Genomic DNA, 20,707 nt, shown 5'->3' with positions numbered 1-20,707 from the left:
CCAAGTCTTTTAAATTCATTTATTCCAGCCCGATCCGAGTGTTACACCAAGTGCGGGGTCGGTATCTCCACCGAGGAGGTTAAAAAGAGCCGGCGGGGCGCGGGGACGCCCCTGGAAGACGTGTCGGCGCTGGCGGGCGACCCCCCGTCCCGCGGGATTTGCCACGGCTGCGGTTCTCGGGTGCGCTCACATCGGGTGCCGGAGGGCGATTGTGTGAGAAGGGGTGGCTGAGGATGTGGGCTCCAAAATAAGCCATAAAAAAAGGGGGGGAAAAGGCCAAAAAGTGGGTGTTCCCAGCAAACGGGGTGACCCGGGCATCTGCCCACACCTGGCCGCAGGCAGGGTGCAGAGTGGGAAAAAATGGGCAAAAAATAGAAATAGGAGCTGAGCTGGAGGGCGGGTTCAGGACACGGGTGACACCTCCGCAGGGGTGTCCCCTGGCTGTCCCCTGGCTGTCCCCGGCCGGCTCGGGGAGCAGCCAACAGACACATCTTCCAGAAGGGCCCCCAAACTTCTCGCTGGCACCTCTTGCCGCAGCCTGGTCCTCATTATTTCTTAATGAACGCATCCCAGAAATCAATTAACTGTGACATTTCTAATTAAATACTAGAGGAGATGATGATGATGATGATTATCTGCCGAGGTGAACAACTTGATGTGTGTGGCGGGTTTTGCACTCCCCGTTTCTTCCACCTCCCCAATCACAAGAAATCAGGAATGCAAATGGTCAGGTTGTTCCCGCAAACCCAAGGCTCCTCTTGGTACATTAGGGAAGTCGAAGAGATTAATTAGCTATTAAGTGAATGTGCATAATGTTATCATTAGCTGTTGTGTGTAGTCTTTTCTGGCACAATTTGCTGTCCTAATAAACAGTGCTAATGTGCTGCCGCCTCCCCAGCTCCACGCTTTTCATTTTTAATGCTGCAGGAAGAGTTGAAGATGGTATTTTGGTGGCCACCACGGATGGGAGCAACCACGGTGACCTGGAACCGCTGCACGTGGGAGCCCAACCTTGAGCTGCCTCTGTAAGGTCCGTAAGGTTTGTATCTGCTGAGCCTTTCTGCTGCTTTTAAATAAAAATGCATCTCGACGCCCCCCACGTTGGGATGGTGGCGGCTCAGAAGCTGAACCGCAGCAGCTGGATTCAGTGTCCCAGAGGAGGGACACCATGGTCTGGTGTTCTCCAAGAGTTTAGAATCATGTTATCATTTTGGTTGGAAAAGACCCTCAAGATCATGGAGTCCAACCGTAACCCACCCTGGCACTGCCCCATGTCCCTGAGAACCTCATCTCCACGTCATCACCTCCAGGGATGGTGACTCCAGCACTGCCCTGGGCAGCCTGTTCCAATGCCCCACAGCCCTTTGGGGAAGAAATTGGTCCCCAGATCCAACCTCAACCTCCCCTGGCGCAACCTGAGGCCATTTCCTCTCATCCTAGGACTATGGGGCCACCAAAACGTGCTCCTCATACGTGCACCTCGTCCTGCTCAGCATCCAGAAGGACAAGGCAGGGAACGGCGAGAAGGGCAGCAGAGACGGGTCTGCACCATCCTGACTGCCTGCATGAAGGGACACACGTGGGTTTGGGAGATGTGGGGTCAAGCCCTTGGGTCTCCAACCTCTTGGGCATCATCGCTACAGGTGCCACCTCGCAACGCAAGCCCTGCAGATGCTTTCAGAAGAAGCGGTGGCTCTCCCTTCCCAGCTCCAAGCAGGAGCATCTTCCCAGTGCTTTGGGTGAGGGGGCACAACATTTTGAGTCACATTTGAACAAAACTTGAGAGCAAACATTGTCACCAACCTGCCAGAGGCTGCAATCGGCTCTTAGAGATAAACCCCAGCCAAGGCCTGACTCAGGACCCCGGGATGTTTTTATTTCTCAGCACAAGCTTTGCCGACTTGACTGAGACCCATTTTCCTGACACATGAAGCGAAACAAGTTTGACGGGATTTGTACGGGAAGAGGATAAATCCAGACTCATTTAGACCGTTTGATTGTCACTTTGTTCGACTGCGCAGCTGCTTTTGAGCCGAGCCACCATCTCTTAGCACGGTGCTGCTGACACCTCAAGCTGGTCCTCACCCGCTCCGGCGGGATCCAGCCCTTGTGATTCACAGCAGCCGTGCGGTTTAATAAACCTTAAACCTATTTTCCTCCGAACCAATGCAGTTCTTCTTGAGCATCACTGGATTAATGTGATCAGTGTCCCTTGCTAATTACTGACCTGCGCAGCCCCGGGGAGACCTTATTGTGGCCCTTCCGTGCTTAAAAGTGGCCGATAAGAAAGATGGGGACAGACTTTGCAGGGCCTGTTGTGACAGGACAAGGGGTGATGGTTTTAAACTAAAGGAGGGAGATTCAGGCTGGACATGAGGAAGGAATTGTTGGCCCTGAGGGTGGTGAGAGCCTGGCCCAGGTTGGCCAGAGAGGTGGTGGCTGAACCATCCCTGGAGACATCCCAGGCCAGGCTGGACGGGGCTCTGAGCAACCTGAGCTGGTGCAGATGTCCCTGCTCATGGCAGGGGGGCACTGGGGGAGCTGGGGGGGGCCCTTCAACACAAACCATTCTGTGATTCTGTGATTAATTCCTCGCTCCATCTGCAGGCCCGGAGCTCATGGTCACCAACATCTCTGACCGGTGACGACCACACAAAACCAAATCATGGTCACCCTCCTTGCTCCACCTTTCCGAAATCACAAAAAAAAAAAAAAAAAAAAAAAAAAGCCTGGGCTGAAGAAGCTTTGCAGCAGAATGGTTCAGGCAGCGACAAAACCCACTGAGAAAGGGGAAATGATCCACCCAGACAGACACTGGAGCCAGAAGGCTTCTCCCTGTCAACACAAGAGGCTGTTTCTGTCTCAGCCTCATGTTTCCATCCAGGAGGAGGAAGAAGGCAAGTTGTGCCTCCGTGCAACACGATGCAGCTTGGATCCGAACTTCTGCGGGCTCAGCAGAGCCCTAAACTGAAGTTTTAGGCTCAAAGTAGCTTTTTCCCACTGCACACACATATGGATGTGTGTACAAGGGGGCACCTGTGTTACCAGCATCCAACAATGGTCTTCACCTCCTTCCACGCCAAATCCAATCCGGAGCAGATGGGGTGGCCTTGCTTCCTCCAGAGTGTACATTCATTTCATCTAGTGCATTAGAGGAACTCTACTGGGTCAAATTCCGCTGTCCCTTACCCTGGTGTGAATCCGGAATAGCTCCATCAGACCTGCTCTGGATTTCCACCAGTGTCAGGGACTGGGAGTTGGCCCATCAACAGCAGCTATGGAGAGCCTGGACCTGGCGTCTCCTCCCCTGCACGCTGGTCTGAAAATCTGAAAAACTGATTTGTTTCGTGCAATTGTTTCTGATTTACACCAGCGCGGGGACGGAATCAGTCTTCCTGAGCTGGCCCAACCATCGCGTGACTCCAGTTCTACTGGTCTGACTCCAGCGGGGAGTGAGAGCAGCCAACGGTGGAGGAGCACACAGCGGGGCTCAGGCCTCCTCGTTTCAAGCATTGCAATAAATCCTTTGAATACATTCTGCATCAGTGGCCATTTGGTTTCCCCTGCTCCCCCCACCCTCCCCAAAACCCCCAACAAATTGGCATTTGAAGGATGACAGCCTGTGCGTTTGGCTGTGCCCATCACCACCACCGACAATGATTCCAGGGGCAGATCTCGCTGTCGGCATGGTCTTCTGCTGGTGACCATGTGCAAAACCTGCATTAACTTCTCTGGTCCTCAGGGACTCACTCAGGGTTCACCCTTGGGTACAAGATACCAAAAAGCCAAATGATGGCCCCAAACCCACGTGAGGGCAGGATTTGGTGCAGTGCTGAGGGGACTTCGCCCACCTCACCTTAAACACCCCAAAGTGGAGTAATTGAAGAGAGAGACAGACAGACAGACAGCCGTCTCCAGAGGACAGTTTACCCCTTTGAGGTTGTGGTCTCACGAAGCCATGAGCTTGGCATGGCTGCCAGGCAAAGCCATCCTGCCCACCCATTTCTGATTTGGGTCCTCCTCAGCACTGGTACAGGCTTTGGGCCGTGTCGGCTTTGCTGTGTGACGTGTTGGCAAAAATAGAGAAAAGAAGAAGGAGGAGGAGGTGGAGAAAATGAAGAAGCTAGTGAAGGAGGTGGAGGAGGAAAAGGAGGAGGAGGAGGAGGAGAAGAAGAAAAGAAGAAGAAGAAGAAGAAGAAGAAGAAGAAGAAGAAGAAGAAAAAAGAACAAGAAGAGAAAGAGCAGAGGGAGAAGAGAAGAAAAGAGGAGAAGGGAAGGGAAGGGAAGGGAAGGGAAGAGAAAAGAGAAGAAAAGAGAAGAGAAGAGAAGAGAAGAGAAGAGAAGAGAAGAGAAGAGAAGAGAAGAGAAGAAAGAATTGAGTTCCAGTTGGAAGGGACCTTCAGCAATCACCTGTTCCAACTGCCTGACCACTTCAGGGCTGACCAAAAATTAAAGCGTATTATGTCCTTAGACAACTAGCTTAGCAAAGCATGGCTTAGCCAATTAGCAAAGATTATCTACTTTACCTTCAGAGGGTCTACGTTAGGTGGGACAAACCCCATCCTTCAGGTCTGTGCAAAGGACAAGAGCAGATCGATTGTATTTTCGCTTTAAGATCCCTTCCTGTCCAATGTGTGGCCATGTTGGCTTTCCAGTATCTTGAACCCTGGGCAAAAGCCCCTGCAGATACGCCCAGCGGTGGACACGAAGTCTTGCAAGTGCAGTGAATGGCAAGATGCCACCAGGACCATCTGCAGAAGAAGGAGGGAGGGATGGAGGGTGCCCAGGCCAAGACCTTCGCTGCACTAACGAAGCGTTGCACGATGAACCGTGGAAGGCAGCTCTTGCGCGTGATCACAGGTGGGATCGGCACGAAATCAATACAGGACACTTATCGAACACCCTACCAAGCGCTTCACATTCATGCACCCGTCAATCTCTGCAGAATTATTTTTGTGCAGTATCAGTGTGGAGGTTTAATTTGCAGTGAAAACAAAACTTGCTTGGTGAAGCCTACTTTCATGTGGTTAGGTACAACGATGTAAACACGCCGTTAAACATCCCTCCATGCAGTGCTAGTAAGTTCTGAGATTCTTCTGTAGCTAGTTCTCTAAAGTGTTTGAATGTTATTTTCTTGTTGCTGCTCCTGTTGCTAATTTAAAATTTTTAATATTAATCTTTTCGACTGGTGTGAGGTGTCAGTTCTCTGCAAGTGTTAATTTACTCCCGGTTCGCCGGGAGCGGTAATACGTTACTATCGCTGAGCTCTATTATTTGTTTTATCTTGTTGTTGTTTTCTCTTTCCTAGTCGGGATCTCAAGTTTCCCCCTTTCCCTCCCCAGATCTTCTGGGTTGGGATTGTCCACTTCCACTTACAATCCTTTATTGTAGACGACAGTCTTACTGGTGGTGGCCATTGCGATTTCTGGCTCCAGCCGAGATGTCTCAATCTGTGAAATTAAAGAGAAGGCAAGATCAGAATGGGCATCGCGTTGCTGTGCTGGAGCGGGAGCTCGATAGGTCAACAAATTAATGTGGAGAAGTGGAATATGTAAATAATACCAGGTCAATCATGTGTTTTCCATGTCATTTTGATGTGCTTTACTCTGCTCACATCTCAAAACATCCCCGTTTGGATTGATTTGTACTACAGGAAATGACGCACGCTCTCTGCCTTGCGATATTCAAGGAATTACAGAGTGTCTCTGAGAATCAAACGGATCCCACCCATCATTTTCCAGGAGAAATCCCACGTCCAAGGTCCCCTCACAAGGTGCTAGAAGGAATCCAGTCCCCAAAGCTGCAAGTTTTGTATCTGTAGGGACCCAACAAAACCACGGGCTGCCTGGTGACAGAGGGGACAACACACCCTCCTTCATCTCCTGGACCAGGGCTCTACGTCCTCCAACGACGATGGATCACAGATTAAATCTGCACACCCCCATCTGCATAAAATCCCCAGCCCTTTCCTAATTTTTTTGCTTTGCACAAAGCTTTCCCTTGCTGTGGAATTGCTCCGAACCTTTGCATCCCCAGGAAGGATCCGCGGTGCTCCCGGATCCCACACCAAGCAAAGATCCCACTCCCAACCGGGACGGAGCACCTTGCAAGATCAGACCTTCAGAAATCCTATACATTGACTTGATGCTGTTGCTGACACAATGCTAGGAACCCACGTTAAAAATCAAAATGCTTTTGAAAATGTTTAACCTAGTTAGACAAATTAGCAAAAATTTGTGCAAAACAATTTAGGTATTTAAAATATTCAATGTTTTTAAAAACTGGAAAAACTGTTCTTAGCTTTCAGCTGCAAAAACCCAACAAAATATAACATCAAAGCAATCTTAACATGAGGTGCAACATAACCCTTCAGCAAAGCTGTTAAACAGCTACTGAAGCATCATGGGAAATAGCACTTCATTTATTCAAATGCACATATGTCAGGTTTTTGCACCATATGTCATTCCAAGCTATTTACAGTAATAATTAAATCTTAATCAACGTTTAACCTCTGTAAAATGTTTGAAGGGATCTAATCACCCTTCAGACTGCACTAATGAAGGAGAAATATATAAACATAAAAAGAAAATGATGCATAGATAGCACACCAGAAAGAACAGTAATTGCAAAATTGTATTTTCTTTTAAATATAATCAGCAAATTATGTAAAGTAAGCCAACGAGTATTTTAAGTGAAGACATCTTGGGTGTCAGAGGTGTGATCAGCTAATTTTGTACTGCTATCCATAACAGATGTAGCATATTTTCTTTTAGTGCCATTATTAGCAACTTCACCATTTCTTTCTGTGCTGAAACACAAAGTGAAGCATTGTGCCGGGGAGAGAACCCAGCAAAGGTGCAGGAGAGGCGATTCGCACTTCCACCGGCACCGCCGGGATCCATTTTGAGGGAGGATTAACTCCGATCTGCCTGGCTCTGACGCAGCTTTTCTTCCTATTGTTTTCTTATTTTTCTTCCCGAGACAGAAATAAAAGCTCCGAGGCATTGGGGCTGGGTGGTGTCACCCACTGGTATGAAAATATCAAGGTGGGAAGGGCTGTAAAATGATCTGGAGTTGGGTGGTCCAACCCTGACCACCCATGCTGGTGTTGGTGGACGTGGGGCAGCTCGGAGAGAGCAAAACCCAACCTACTATTGGGACGTTTCTGCAGAAAGCTCATGGAGAACCACCAGTCCCTTCCTCTCCAATGCGGGATGGAGAGGTGGGAGCTCCAAGGAAAACCGCGTCTGCCTTGGGGGAGCCCGGAGTAGTGGTCTGAAAGCAAGACCTAGAGGGAAACTTTACCCTGAGGGTGGTGAGAGCCTGGCCCAGGTTGGCCAGAGAGGTGGTGGCTGAACCATCCCTGGAGACATCCCAGGCCAGGCTGGATGGGGCTCTGAGCAACCTGAGCTGGTGCAGATGTCCCTGCTCATGGCAGGGGGGGCGCTGGGGGAGCTGGGACGGTCACTTCAACCCAAACTATTCTATGATTCTATGAAACATTGAGGACTTGGATGGGCTGAGACTAGAAGAGCGAAGTTCAAGGGTGGCGTGGTGGGATCTGCGTGTGCAAGAGAGAAGGAAGGAGTAACGTTTTGTTCACACTCTCTTGGGACACAATTCAAAAAGCAGCGAGTGAGATGCAAGCTGAACAGCAGGAAGAGTCTCCTGGTGGGACGGAGCAAAGTGTTGCAACCAAATGCTTGGGGAAGGTGTGGTGTCTCTGCAGTGGGAAGTCTTCAGCACCAATTAGATGAAACCCATCAAAAACAGGTTAAGCAGAACTGAGCTTGTTTTTGTGGCAGGGGACAGGTGAAGTAACTGCTTGCAGGTCCTTTGGGCTTCCTTCCCATGGGTCCAGGAGGGAAACCACCTCTTCATTCATGGCAAGGTTGTACGCAATGCTGTTAGATGGGATGGGTCTAGGAGAGACACAACTGAGGTAGGACACTTCAGAGCCAGATTATGGTGTCTGGGCAGAAGGACAGGGGAATGAATGCCTAATGCAAGATGGACACACATTCAGGGACTCCTCTGAAGATCTTCAAAGATATAATCGGTCCCAGGCATTGGTTTGGAGCCGTGTGTTACTGAGCTCACTTAAGCCCCTTTCTGAAGCCTGGGAAGAGGTGAAAGAAGTTTGCTGGGGAGTGACTGGTTGAACTGGAGCAACCCCTGCACATCCGGTTGACTTTAATAAAGCAGATACTAAAAACTGCGCTAGAGCCTCAGCTAGAGGAGCTCCAAGGGGTGCATCCACCCCAAGGAGGCAGGTGCAGGGGGGATGTTCTCCACAGCAACACTGACTAAGCTGCTCAGAAACTGGGAATAACTTACTCGTCTCACTGGGAAATCAAATGCAGAAGAACAGGGAGAAGCATTCAGGTGGTGGGCTGCAGATATTAATACAACATTCACTAATCGACCTCTTGAGTACCAGTTCATTCTTTGAGTCCCTCAGGGTTTTTTGTCGGAAAGTGTAATTTCACCTGTTTTGGTGCAGACAGCATCCTGGAGCTGCTCGGCCAGCCTTCCACTGGACACGGCATCGTGAAACGGATCTGGAGACCACCGAGTTTCTTGCCAAGTTTCTCATGTCTCAGCTTCAAAGAAGATTCCCAGTAGGGTCCTTCTTGGTCATGGCCACGCTGGGAATCCCTCAGACAAGGAACGCCTGCCATGGAGGGTGCTTTGAGGAACAGGTTCTACCCTGGTGGGACCACACTGATGAGACCAGGCCCACCTCATATGGGGTGGCTTTGTCCTTGGAAATTGAGTGCCCAGCATGGGACTGGCTTGGACTTGTGTCCATCGTTTTCCCCTCAAATGGGGTAGATCTACTTGTGCTGGGGCAAAGGATGGATCCCCTGCCTGGATCCAGGTGACAATGCTGAGGTGCCTACCAGAAAAGGGCCTTCACCAGTGAATCCAGGAGAAGAGAAGTCTGTGACGGACACAAGCTCACAACAGCACTGAGGGAACGGCGGTGTAAAAGCACCGCTCCCAGAACGTGCTACCAGGGGCTGGTTTAGGAAAAAAAAAAAAAGACAGGTTTTCAGGCTGATGGATGCACGAGCATCATTGACCCCTCAGATCCTGACATCCCAGCACGGGAGACACCATGACAAGGCAGTGGGAGAAGGGGGAATCGCTACTGGAAGCTTTGCTATAGATGCAGGGATAACATCATAACCATTATTTTGGTTGGAAGAGACCCTCTAGATCATCAACCCCATTACCCCAGCCCTGGCACTGCCCCATGTCCTGAGAACCTCATGTCCGTCTGTCCAACCCCTCCAGGGATGGTGACTCCAGCACTGCCCTGGGCAGCCTGTTCCAGTGCCCAACAGCCCTTGGGGGAAGAAATTGGTCCCCAGATCTAACCTCAACCTCTCCTGGTCCAGCTCGATCCTCGCTGGAGACATGGCCAAAGCGCATCTTCGAACTCATCCAGAAACAAGGGCAGCGGGGGCCACAACCCGTCTCAACACCTGGCAGCTGGTGTGGCCTGAGGACGCTCCTCTTGCCTCTAGCAAACAGCCAAGTGCACGAAGAAAAAAGGGAAAAAAATCCCCACGGAAACAGTGTTCCCTGACCTTATTCAGGCAACTGTTTACATAAACTGGCATCACCCAGGTAATGCAGGCGGGATGACAGCGCTGGCTTTTTCGCGGTGCTCCTGACCTGCTGAAATGCATCCCTCCCTCCTGGGGAACAAAGCCGCCGGGAAGGGAATCGCCTCTCGCGTTGCCCACCGCGCGCAGGCTCCCTCTTCCCCCCGTCTCTGCCTTGCGGTGGGAGCCTCTCTCCTCTCATCAGCACAGACAAGGCTAATTGGGGTGATAAAGAACTGGCTCCGAGATGCTGGCGTGGGCTGGAGGAACAAATGGTGCGGTGGTCACAGCTGGTGCTGCGGAGACGGAGAGGGAGAGGGTGTGAGGAAGGCTTGCGGCGCCCAAAGTTTCGTCAGCCCGCGTTGGGTGCGGGGCGGGCGAGTTTGGGGAGGGGGGGTTGTGTGTGTTTTGCATTCGTGGCTGACACGGGTGTAGCGTACATGCGCGGCCGGTGAAGCAGAAGCAGGCAGAAAGCAGATGCTTTTTGTTTGGGGTTGATACTCATTTCTATCCCAGCTCGGGGAAAGGTGTAGAAAGGAATGTGCTCCTCGGAGTGCAAGGAGAGAGATGGGTCTAGGCTGGCTGCCAGGGATCCTGGAATGAGATGGAAGGCAGCTAGGGGAGACAGGAGCAGATGGATTTGGCATACAGCTCATCACTCAGCCAAAAAAAGGCGGTGGGGGGGGGAGAAGAAGGAAGACAGCAGCCAATTTTGGTAGGGGGAGGGTCATACGGGCTGAGGGATGCTGCGCCGGGAGGTGGGGGAAGGGAGGACCAGCCTGGTCACCGCGTCTTCTGCTGCTGCCTCGGCAAGGCCGGCGAGGAGACTCGGTGGTGGCCCCAGTTTGGAGTTTGGGAGGGTTCTCCCGGCCCTTCCAGCAGCTCTCTGCCATCTCCTGGGCCATTAGACAGAGAACAGAATCACAGAACGGTTTGTGTTGAAGGGCCCTCCCCAGCTCCCCCAGTGCCCCCCCTGCCACGAGCAGGGACATCTGCACCAGCTCAGGTTGCTCAGAGCCCCGTCCAGCCTGGCCTGGGATGTCTCCAGGGATGGTTCAGCCACCACCTCTCTGGCCAACCTGGGCCAGGCTCTCATCACCCTCATTGCAACAATTTTCTTCTTCATGTCTGGCCTGAATCTCCCTCCTTTAGTTTATCATCATCAGGGCAGTGCCAAGCTGACGGAGTCCTAGTGAACCTCGGTGAGATGTAACAAGGACCACGGTTAATAAATGGCACCATGAAGCACCCTGAAGGACCAGCAGCTGCTGCTTCCACGGCGGTGGGCTCTGTGCACAGCTGGATGGAGAAGTGGGGCATGTCCAGCACCGCTAACAGACTCTGCTCTGCCCTCAGTGTCCTTGGGGAAAACAGATCATGTTTTTTCCTTGGATAGATGACCCATCATGGTCACCAGGCACCTCTGCTTATAGCTTGGTGCAACCATGGTGTGAAAGCACCTCTACAGGTCTACTGAGGCTTTCTTGCACCTTCAACCTAATACAACTCTGCTGAGAAGCAGAACCTCGTTAAATTTGGTATAACATGCTTACTTGGGGCCAAAATCCAGCTTGACTGGGTTTTTGATGGTCTCATTCCCACAGTAAGACTGCCTAAATTGTTCTTCTTTCAGATATTTCAGATCTTCTTTTAATTGACAGTCGCTGAAAGAACGCTGATGGGGCCAAAATCCCAAATCTGAACCTGTGCTTAATTTTGTAAGGCTTTCCAAAATTGGAAACTGTATACTGAATGATTTAAAGACAGTGAGATTTTTTTCCTCCTCTGCTCGGACAAACTCTTCCCAAAACTTTTCCCAGACATCAAAAATTTAAGTGTTCTCCATGGATCCACTCGCTAAGGAAGGAGATGAGGAAATCGGTGTTTGCTAAGGAGTGTCTCGGACCTACGGCCAACTGAAGGTGACCTGACAGGTGAGAGAATTTGAGAAATTCCCCATCTCACCTGAAAACCTTTTGATTAAATCACATAAGATGTTTTCCAAAAGATAGAAAGCCCCTGGTTAAGGAGTCCAAGCAACAGCAGACCTACAAGACCTCTCCATATCTCACTTCAAAGACCATCAGCCATCCCATGGTTTGCATTTTTCTAAATTCAGACCACCAGCTTTGCATTTATCTATTTGCTGCACCAAGGAGCCATCTCCTGCCAGAAATTTTCTTCCCATGAAAGTATTCAGAGATCATCAAATCACATTTGTTAAAATTTATAGACAAAACTGATGTTTCTTCCCTGCAAGCCAGATTATTGTTTGAAATACTGGTGTTAAAGCTCTTTTCTGACCACTTCCCAGTTTCTCTACATAGTTAAAAAAACTATGTACCCCAAAACTGGACACACTGTTTGAGAGATGGTCTCATGACTAAAGTGCATGGTAATAAATAACTTCATAAATATTTGATGCTCAGTTTGCTGGATAAACCACAAAGCTGGGGGAAAGCAATTTAGAGATAAGCCTGAATTTTGTCAGGTTTTCCTTCAAAATAATAATAAAAATTGACCTTAAGAGCTGACCGGTACAATTCCCTTTTTGTTTCTCACAAGTCTTTTAGACATCTCTCTTTCAATGAAACATTCAGCTTTCTAAGAAAACAAAACATTGCATAGACAAAACGTTTTTCTCAAAAACATGGAAACAAGTTATTTGACTCCATTTCCAGCCGTGATGCTGGTTAAGGTGTTAACAAAACGTAAGTGGAGCCTGCAAAGCTGCCGGGTGTCCCCCCACCCATCGAGGTGTCCGAATCTGGTCCCACTTGGGATGCCAGCGGCCCGTGGCTCGGTGGGAGCCCTCTCACGGCTTTGCCACCATCCACCTTCCCAAAAAAGTGCCGACTTTGGGGTCGGTACGAGGCAGGAGGGCTGGACCCCCCCAAAACGCAAGGATCAAAAGGCTGGCGTGGAGGCACCGAGCTGGGACGGGGTTAGAGCCTCCTTTCTCGCCATCCCTGCTTTGATCATCTCCTTTTGTCTGACACGCCAAGGTATGCGGCCGCAACAGGGACTGACATTCCCGAAGGGCTTGCGACGCTCCCCGGCCACCTCGCTGCAAGGGCGGACGTGATTTTCCAGCCGAGGAATCAGCCTTGGTGGTCGGGCAGAGCCCGTGGGCGCTGCCAGCGGAGGCCGAGCACCCTCGCGGCACGTCCGCACGACCCGGGGTGTGCGATGGTGTGGTCCAGGGCAGAGATGAGACCAGCAGGAGATGTTCTGGGGAGGCAGCAGCTTTGGAAGGAGTGCTTAAAAGTACTTAAAAGTGGCCCATAAGGAAGATGGGGACAGACTTTTGAGCAGGGCCTGTTGTGATAGGACAAGGGGTGATGGTTTTAAACTAAAGGAGGGAGATTCAGGCTGGACATGAGGAAGGAATTGTTGTCCCTGAGGGTGGTGAGAGCCTGGCCCAGGTTGGCCAGAGAGGTGGTGGCTGAACCATCCCTGGAGACATCCCAGGCCAGGCTGGACGGGGCTCTGAGCAACCTGAGCTGGTGCAGATGTCCCTGCTCATGGCAGGGGGGCACTGGGGGAGCTGGGAACGTCCCTTCAACCCAAACTGGTCTGTGATTCCATGATTCGATGACACTGAGGGCCGGGAGATGCTGGACAAGCAAATAGGTCAAACCTCTCTGGTGCTCTGGACCCATCTAATTAGGAAAAAGATTAAAATTTGTCATGTACTCCTTCATGAAGGCAACAACTACCATTAGTGTTTGGCTTGTAATTAAGTCCTGGCAAAGCCTCACCGCAGTGATCCGAGCCTACAACCAGAACCCTGAAGCACCACAGAGGGAGAGCAGACACACTCGTGGAGTAAGAGGTTCTTCTCTTACATGCTTGGTGGTAAAGCAAAGCTGGTAGGAGATAAGGACAGCTCAGGAATATGCAGATAAGAACAAGTTCAGGAGTGCACTTAATTTATACTGCCCTTTTACCACCATATAAGTGGATTCACGTGTAATTCAGTGTCTATGTAAAGTATGGAACTATCAGGCAAATTTTCTTCTTTGGCTACAAATCGGGAACTACTGCCATGTGGCCTGGCAGGTGGGGGACCTGTTAAATCCCTGCAATGTAGAAGTTTTGTGGGGGATTTCACATGAATGGCTCTGAATTCAGAACCCTGCTTCCAAACAGTAAGTTTTTAGGAATATATAATTTATCTGTAGAGAGTGAGCCACGGTTACACTGACATGCAAGAGAGGAATGAATCATAGAATCATAGAATCATAGAATAGTTTGGGTTGGAAGGGACCTTCAAAGGTCATCTAGTCCAACCCCCATGCACATTGACACCAAAGATGTATCTCGGTGCTGCTGTCCAACCTCCAGTGGGACATACCTAGAACTGGCATTAAAAAGGACCACCGCTTGAAATTAATTTCATCTCTATTTTCTCTCCCCTCCTTGAAACAACAAAAAGGAGGAAAGCTGGAATATTTGGCAGCTCTGGCTCTTGAGGGTTATCCATTTCAGAAGCTTTCTCTGGTTTCTGCCATGGATGCTCTGACCACCAGCATCCACCTCCAGCTGCCTGCAGGACGGGGCAGAAAACAGAGATTCTTCTCAGACCAGGCTGGAAAGGGTCTGACGGTGGCACCACACGGACCCCACGATGACATCTGTTAGATATAAAGTATGTCAGTGACGCTGTTAGTGCCACAAGCTATTCACACTCTATCACATCTGCTGACACCTCTGCACCGTCCCCTGCAAACGTCACCGCTTTTAGCAAAGCATGAAACGCAAAGTGTCAGCAGCACCTTGGGTGCCATTGGGTTTCTGTGTCGAGGCGAACAGGAATATTCCTCATGCTCGACAGATGTTTGGGTACAGACGTGCAATTGCTTTTGAGCCAGCGACAAGGCTTAAGACGTTACTGCCCTCACCTTAAACGGGAACAACTGACTCTGGAGTTTGCGGGAGCGAGTTGAGAGAAGGGAACGGAGCTGGTGAGGGGCTGGAGCACAAGTGTGATGGGAGCGGCTGAGGGAGCTGGGGGTTCAGCTGGAGAACAGGAGCTGAGGGGAGACCTTCTGATCTCTGACCTGCCTGAAAGGAGCTTGGAGCCAGGGGGGGTCGGGCTCTGCTCCCCAGGAACAAGCGCCAGGACCAGAGGAAACGGCCTCAAGTTGCGCCAGGGGAGGTTGAGGTTGGATCTGGGGACCAATTTCTTCCCCAAAGGGCTGTGGGGCATTGGAACAGGCTGCCCAGGGCAGTGCTGGAGTCACCGTCCCTGGAGGGGTTGGACAGACGGACATGAGGTTCTCAGGGACACGGGGCAGTGCCAGGGGTGGAGGAACCGTTGGACTCGATCATCTTGAGGGTCCAACCAAAACGATTCTATGATTCTGAGACTCTATGATCAAGGGTGGGAGTTTTTAACTTCAGCTTCAGGAGTTACAAATCAGCCTATCACAGCTTCTCTAAAGAAAAATAATATTAATATAAAAAAAATCAGATGGGAAGAAGGAAACCACAGTGTTTCTTACTGCCCAGCCAGGCTGGAGCAGAGCACAATGGCCCCTGCGGCAATGAGCTTCTGTCGCCCAGTGGCACGTGTGTTTCCAATGCTCTAGAAATGACTGGTGAGAACGTCTGCAGGTGGGATAATAACATATGACACCCATGGCTGGAAGGTACCTTCAACTGCTCGGCATGTCCCTGCCTGTCTGCAACATGGCAGCTCAGCACGTTCCACTCCTGTGCTCCAGTCCCCACCAGTAAGATACCAGCTCTGACCTTCCAGTTCCCCATGGGAACCCTTCTGGTGTCTCAAGATGACATCAAAGATGAACGGGCATGGTGAGATGAAGGAAAGCCGCTCCTAGGAGCTGGGTTTGGTGAGCACTGGGTTCACACGGCTCTCAGACCCTCTCAAGTCTTCCAGCTTTATAAACAGATCGAAAGGTCAACACCGAACAAGACACCATCTCCAAGTCATCGCAAAATTGTGGGTTTGAGTCTTTTGGGAAAGAAGAGGGTTGCCCACAGCACCAGAAACCTCAAGTATTTAAACAAACAAACAAGCAAATAAAGGCTTTGAGACCATAAAGTTTCAAATAGCAAAATTAAAAAAAAAAAAAAAAAAGTTCTTTCTGGCTGTCTCCTGGAGAAAAGAGACATTTCCAGTTCTCTCTAGCAATCCAAGAAGGTAAAGGGCTTTCCCTCCTTTGACCCAGTTGCTGCTACCCAGGAGGTACCAGCCTGTGTCCCCGGTGACCACAGCACCTTGGTCTGGGTAAGATACAAGTGACACAAACTCACCACCCACCCAGAGAAATGTAGAAGCTCAGGCATGAGACTGAACAAAGAATCAAAGTGAAGCTGCGATGGAGAGAAGCTGAAACCACAGTGTGATGTGTCTTCCATGAAGTGAAGAACCACACAGAGGCCTTCATGGGAGCTAAGATGCCTTTTCCCCATGACTTTGGAGAAGAAGGTTTGTTCATGTACATGAGATAAGTGCTTATGAGGTAAACTCTCAGTTTGCCACACTAAATTAATTTCTACAGGAGCTCCAGAAAGGTGGGTGTCTTAGGCTGGTACCACAGCAGAAACATGTGTGTTCTGACCTCAGGTCACTTGGCCTCATGAGCTAAGGACCCTTCTTCAGAAGAGGACTTTCTCCCAAGAAGGTTTGCACAGGGCAGTCAGTGTAAATTAGTGTGTAGGGCAAAAGAAACTTCTTCCTGGCCTCAAGGAAGAAGCCTCACATTACATGATGGAGATTTTGTTGGGGAACATTCAAGCCAACTGATGGATGGAAGAGTCATCAGCCTACGTACAATATGATCCTGAGAACACCCAAAATAGCAGAGTTTAGGGTCACTGTTCCTTGTTGGAATGAAAAACATTCACAAAGAGAGTTAGACTCGTCTCTCCTCTTTCAGAAGAAAAAAACACCCCTTGTTTTGAATGTGGACATTTTGAATGTGGCAAGTTTCCCTTTTGATGAAAACAAACGATTAGGTCCTTTCTGATAAGAATCCCTCCACCAGCTCTGTCGATGCAGAGAGCATTTGATGCTGTTTGGTGAGAATGTCAATCTCTGCAATTCTCTAGCTATTAAGAAGGAAGAGCATCATGAGTACCGCAGAATTTAGGGAGGTCCTTGTTGATTTGAAGATGCTAAGCAAGTTCCTCAGCATCTCAACCTCCATCACATTTCCTTCTCTTGAAGAACCAACAGCCTCACTAGAAACAGGCTGCTAGGTCCAAATGGTTTTTAAAAGCAGTTACAGGTAATGATATATAGCTGCGTTTGGGAAAAGTGATTACTAAGGCATTCTCTGCAGGAAGTATGGATGCTCACCGTAGGCAAGTCTGGACAACTGGCCACCTTCCTTTGTTCATAATGTCCCACTTGGAGTAGTCTAAGGTATGATTGCTTCCAATGAGCTGCAACGACTGCCTCTGAGTTTGCAGAAAAGGACATGTAAGGGGTAACGGTTTTAAACTAAAGGAGAGAAATTCAGGCTGGACATGAGGAAGAAATTGTTGCCCCCGAGGGTGGTGAGAGCCTGGCCCAGGTTGGCCAGAGAGGTGGTGGCTGAACCATCCCTGGAGACATCCCAGGCCAGGCTGGACGGGGCTCTGAGCAACCTGAGCTGGTGCAGATGTCCCTGCTCATGGCAGGGGGGCACTGGGGGAGCTGGGAAGGGCCCTCCAACCCAAACTGTTCTGTGATTCTATGATTCTGGGCCAGGCAACAGCTGGGGACAAACACAGTTGCACCAAATAACGAGGCTGACAGCAACCAAGAAAGGGGACTGAATTTCCAGGGTGGGCTTGCAAAAAGATCAGAAAGGTCTTGACTTTCAGGCTGAGAAGAAACCAGCAAAAGCAAAGACCCACAGGAGCTCCCAGGGCAGGGGGAGCCGGGGACGAGCATCCCCATGGAGCAGGGCAGGAATCCTCGGGGGAAGTGGCTCAGGAGGAGCCGCTCTGTTTACAGTAGGTGCTGCTGAAAGGTGTCCTGAAGAAAGACAGCAATTAACAGGCCTGGAAAAAAAAAATGGCTTCTTTCCACAAAGTGCCTTTTAAGTATGTTTTTCGAGCCACTTTAAGGGTTAATGTTTAGCTGTTTATCCGGAGTTGTCGGATGTCAGCTCTTTCTTTTGACTCCTAATGGCTTATAGCCATCAGGAGGTGAAGACTCCTCAAAAGAGACGGTGTCAGGAATGTTTTTTTTATGCCCACCAGCACCCACACACCTGCAGGAGCCTGTGCTTGCAGGAGGGATAGTTTACATACTTGAACCTGTATCCCAGGGACAGAGATATAAACATGAAACCAGATCCCGTCCGACACCGCTGCCGAAGCCCCTGGGCAGTACAAACGGGGCCTTTCTCCCACACCCACCTCCAGTGACCACAAATAAGTTTGGTTCCAGTCGTCACTTCCCAGCAAGAACAAGCTCTACCGGCCCAGGTTACAATTTCAGGGCCAGATCCTGTAAACTTTTTCGGTAACGTTGACTCCAGCGAACACTGGTTGTGAAACAAAGGACCACTCTGCCGAGCAAGACTTCAAATACCAGCTCGGTCACAAATCAAAGCTTCTCGGACAGGGAACGCGAGAACAAAGACACAGGCTTCAAATCAATCAGAGCGCTGCTCACTCGTGACCTTCCCCAGACGAGGGATGTCACTGAGCCTCATAATTACTCCGCGAGGTGCAAACGGGCTGAGCAGTTGTAAATCCAACCGCCCCAACGTTTCCTACAGGCTTGCAAAGAGCGATGGTGGAGTTGATGCCCCTGAAGATCAGATCCTTTCTCTTGGAAAGAAGGACATTTGCTCCCAGAAGAAGACCGAGACCTCCCAGTGTTAACCCACTAAGGAGAGAGGAGGCACGGAAAAAGCTTTGATTTGGGGAAAGACATGGGGAAAAACAAGCAAAGAACAAAAAACCCAACAAACATGCCAAGGGGAGATCACGGAGAATCATAGAACAGCTCGGTTGGAAGGGACCTCAAAATATCATCTGGTCCAACCTCTCGTAGGAAAGGGAGCCTAAATGAAAACTAAATTTCCAGTTATAAGAACATACTAAATTCCTAATATGTTAACACTGCTACAGCCACTTCAGCAATCTAACCGCTAATAATCAAAATTATTAACTTTCCTCCAAGCATCTACTTAGTCCAAATAAAGACAAAATTTAGTCTAAGCATCTACCTGAGATTTCCAAACAGGTCATTTCACACAAGATAGCCAAAACATCTTATTTTCATTCCTGTGCAAAAATCCCTTAACTGCTTGCTGTCCAAATCATAACTCCAATACAAACATTTAACAGTGTTCCTGATGCTTTTATGTAATGACTTCAACTACTTCTTGATATTCTCAGCTTTGGATCACTGAAAAAGCAACGCGTTTCCCCTGATTTTTAGATTTTTGTTTGTAAGTTTAGATGGTATTTACAAGAGCTGTAGTTTGTATTGTGCTGTCCTCTGACTTATATAAAAATGCTCATTCCTTTCTCTCTTCCACACTAAACTATACTGAAATAAAAGGTACCTCTGTCAGAACGACCTGTCCTGATACAGAAATATTCTTTGCTTCGCGAAATTGGTTCCTTCTCTCCTGGTCATATCTCAAGTGAGTGACTCCATAGCAAGAGGAGTTTCTGTTGTGCCAGGACATGAATCAAAACGGTGCTGCAACGAAGAACTGCTAAGCTTGAAGGGTCCCCATGTGCTTAGGAAGATCTTGACCTGGGAGATGTGCTCAAGAAGGGGCTTTAGAGCCTGTGAGTCTATGTCCTTGCCCTGAATATGCCTGAGCTCCTCAAAAAGCTCTGCTGCCACTTTGACTTGGAAGTTTATAGTATGGAGGGTGGTTCTGATCTTAAAAGCTGTAAAGTAATTTCACCAAAAGCTCCGGGATTCTTTCTGTCTGTGTCACACAGGAGATGATGGCAGAGAACGAGAAGCTTAAGGTGGGAGCAGGAACTGAGGCAGTTCTCTGCAGCCAAGAGTGAGTCATAGAATAGAGTCATAGAATGGTTTGGCTTGCAAGGGACCTTAAAGACCACCTGGTTCCAACTGCCCTGCCAAGGGACACCTTCCACTAGACCAGGTTGATCCTGACAGAAGAACCTGTGCAGGAGGCCTACGAGGGGTTGGGAACAGACCATGAGCATCTACAGACCACAGGAACAACACCGACAATTGTAGAATCATAGAATCGTACAACGGTTTGTGTGGGAAGGGCCCTTCCCAGCTCCCCCAGTGCCCCCCTGCCCTGAGCAGGGACATCTGCACCAGCTCAGGTTGCTCAGAGCCCCGTCCAGCCTGGCCTGGGATGTCTCCAGGGATGGTTCAGCCACCACCTCTCTGGCCAACCTGGGCCAGGCTCTCACCACCCTCAGGGCCAACAATTCCTTCCTCATGTCCAGCCTGAATCTCCCTCCTTTAGTTTAAAACCATCACCCCGTGTCCTATCACAACAGGCCCTGCTCAAAAGTCTGTCCCCATCTTTCTTATCGGCCCCTTTTAGGTCTGGAAGGGCCACAATAAAGTCTCCGCGGAGCTTCTCTTCTCCAGCTGAACCCCCCAGCTCTCCCAGCCTGTCCTCCCAGCAGAGCTGTTCCAGCCTCGCATCATTGCTGGGGCTCCTCTGGCCCCTCTCCAGCAGCTCCATGTGTGTCCTGTGCTGAGAGCTCCAGATTATTCCTGTGATAGTCAATGATAACAGCTCATCACCATCCTCTGGAGAGACCCTTCCAGCTCCCAGCACATCCCTCCACAAGCCTAAGCCCAACCAAGAATCCAGCTAAACCATCTCAGGCCACCTCAATCCTTCCAGCAACACACAGACTCCTTCGTGCCTGTGGGTTCCCCGGCAGCATCTTTTCTGCGCAACGCAATTAGAGGGAAACGAAAAGTTGTTGAGGGAATCTGCAGCACAGGAAACAAGCTAATGTGATATTTTAATTTTTTTTTCCTAGTTGCTTTGACAGGAAAGGTGTTCTGCAGATGCCAGACTGCTGAGGGGGAGGAGAGCAGGGGAGGTGTAAAGGGAAAGCCAAAGGGTACGGCCAAGGGGGGAATTGGTGTGTGAAGTCTGGCT

At 49.8% G+C, this 20,707-nt stretch overlaps 1 protein-coding gene across 1 annotated transcript in view; it reads right to left on the bottom strand.

Annotated features, from left to right (window-relative positions):
* Positions 1-4,756: 4,756 nt before the first annotated feature.
* The window catches only part of SFXN5 (sideroflexin 5), a 98,435-nt gene continuing 82,484 nt past the window's right edge, over positions 4,757-20,707 (bottom strand). The window contains 1 exon segment of the mRNA XM_065633851.1: positions 4,757-5,450. Coding sequence (XP_065489923.1) covers positions 5,373-5,450 — 78 coding nt within the window. The 3' untranslated portion in view covers positions 4,757-5,372.

This window comes from Caloenas nicobarica, chromosome 4 (genome assembly GCF_036013445.1).
Source record: "Caloenas nicobarica isolate bCalNic1 chromosome 4, bCalNic1.hap1, whole genome shotgun sequence".
NCBI classification, from domain to species: domain Eukaryota; kingdom Metazoa; phylum Chordata; class Aves; order Columbiformes; family Columbidae; genus Caloenas; species Caloenas nicobarica.
The sequence above is the reverse complement of the archived record's forward strand: the minus strand, read 5'-3'. Positions and strand labels throughout refer to the sequence as shown.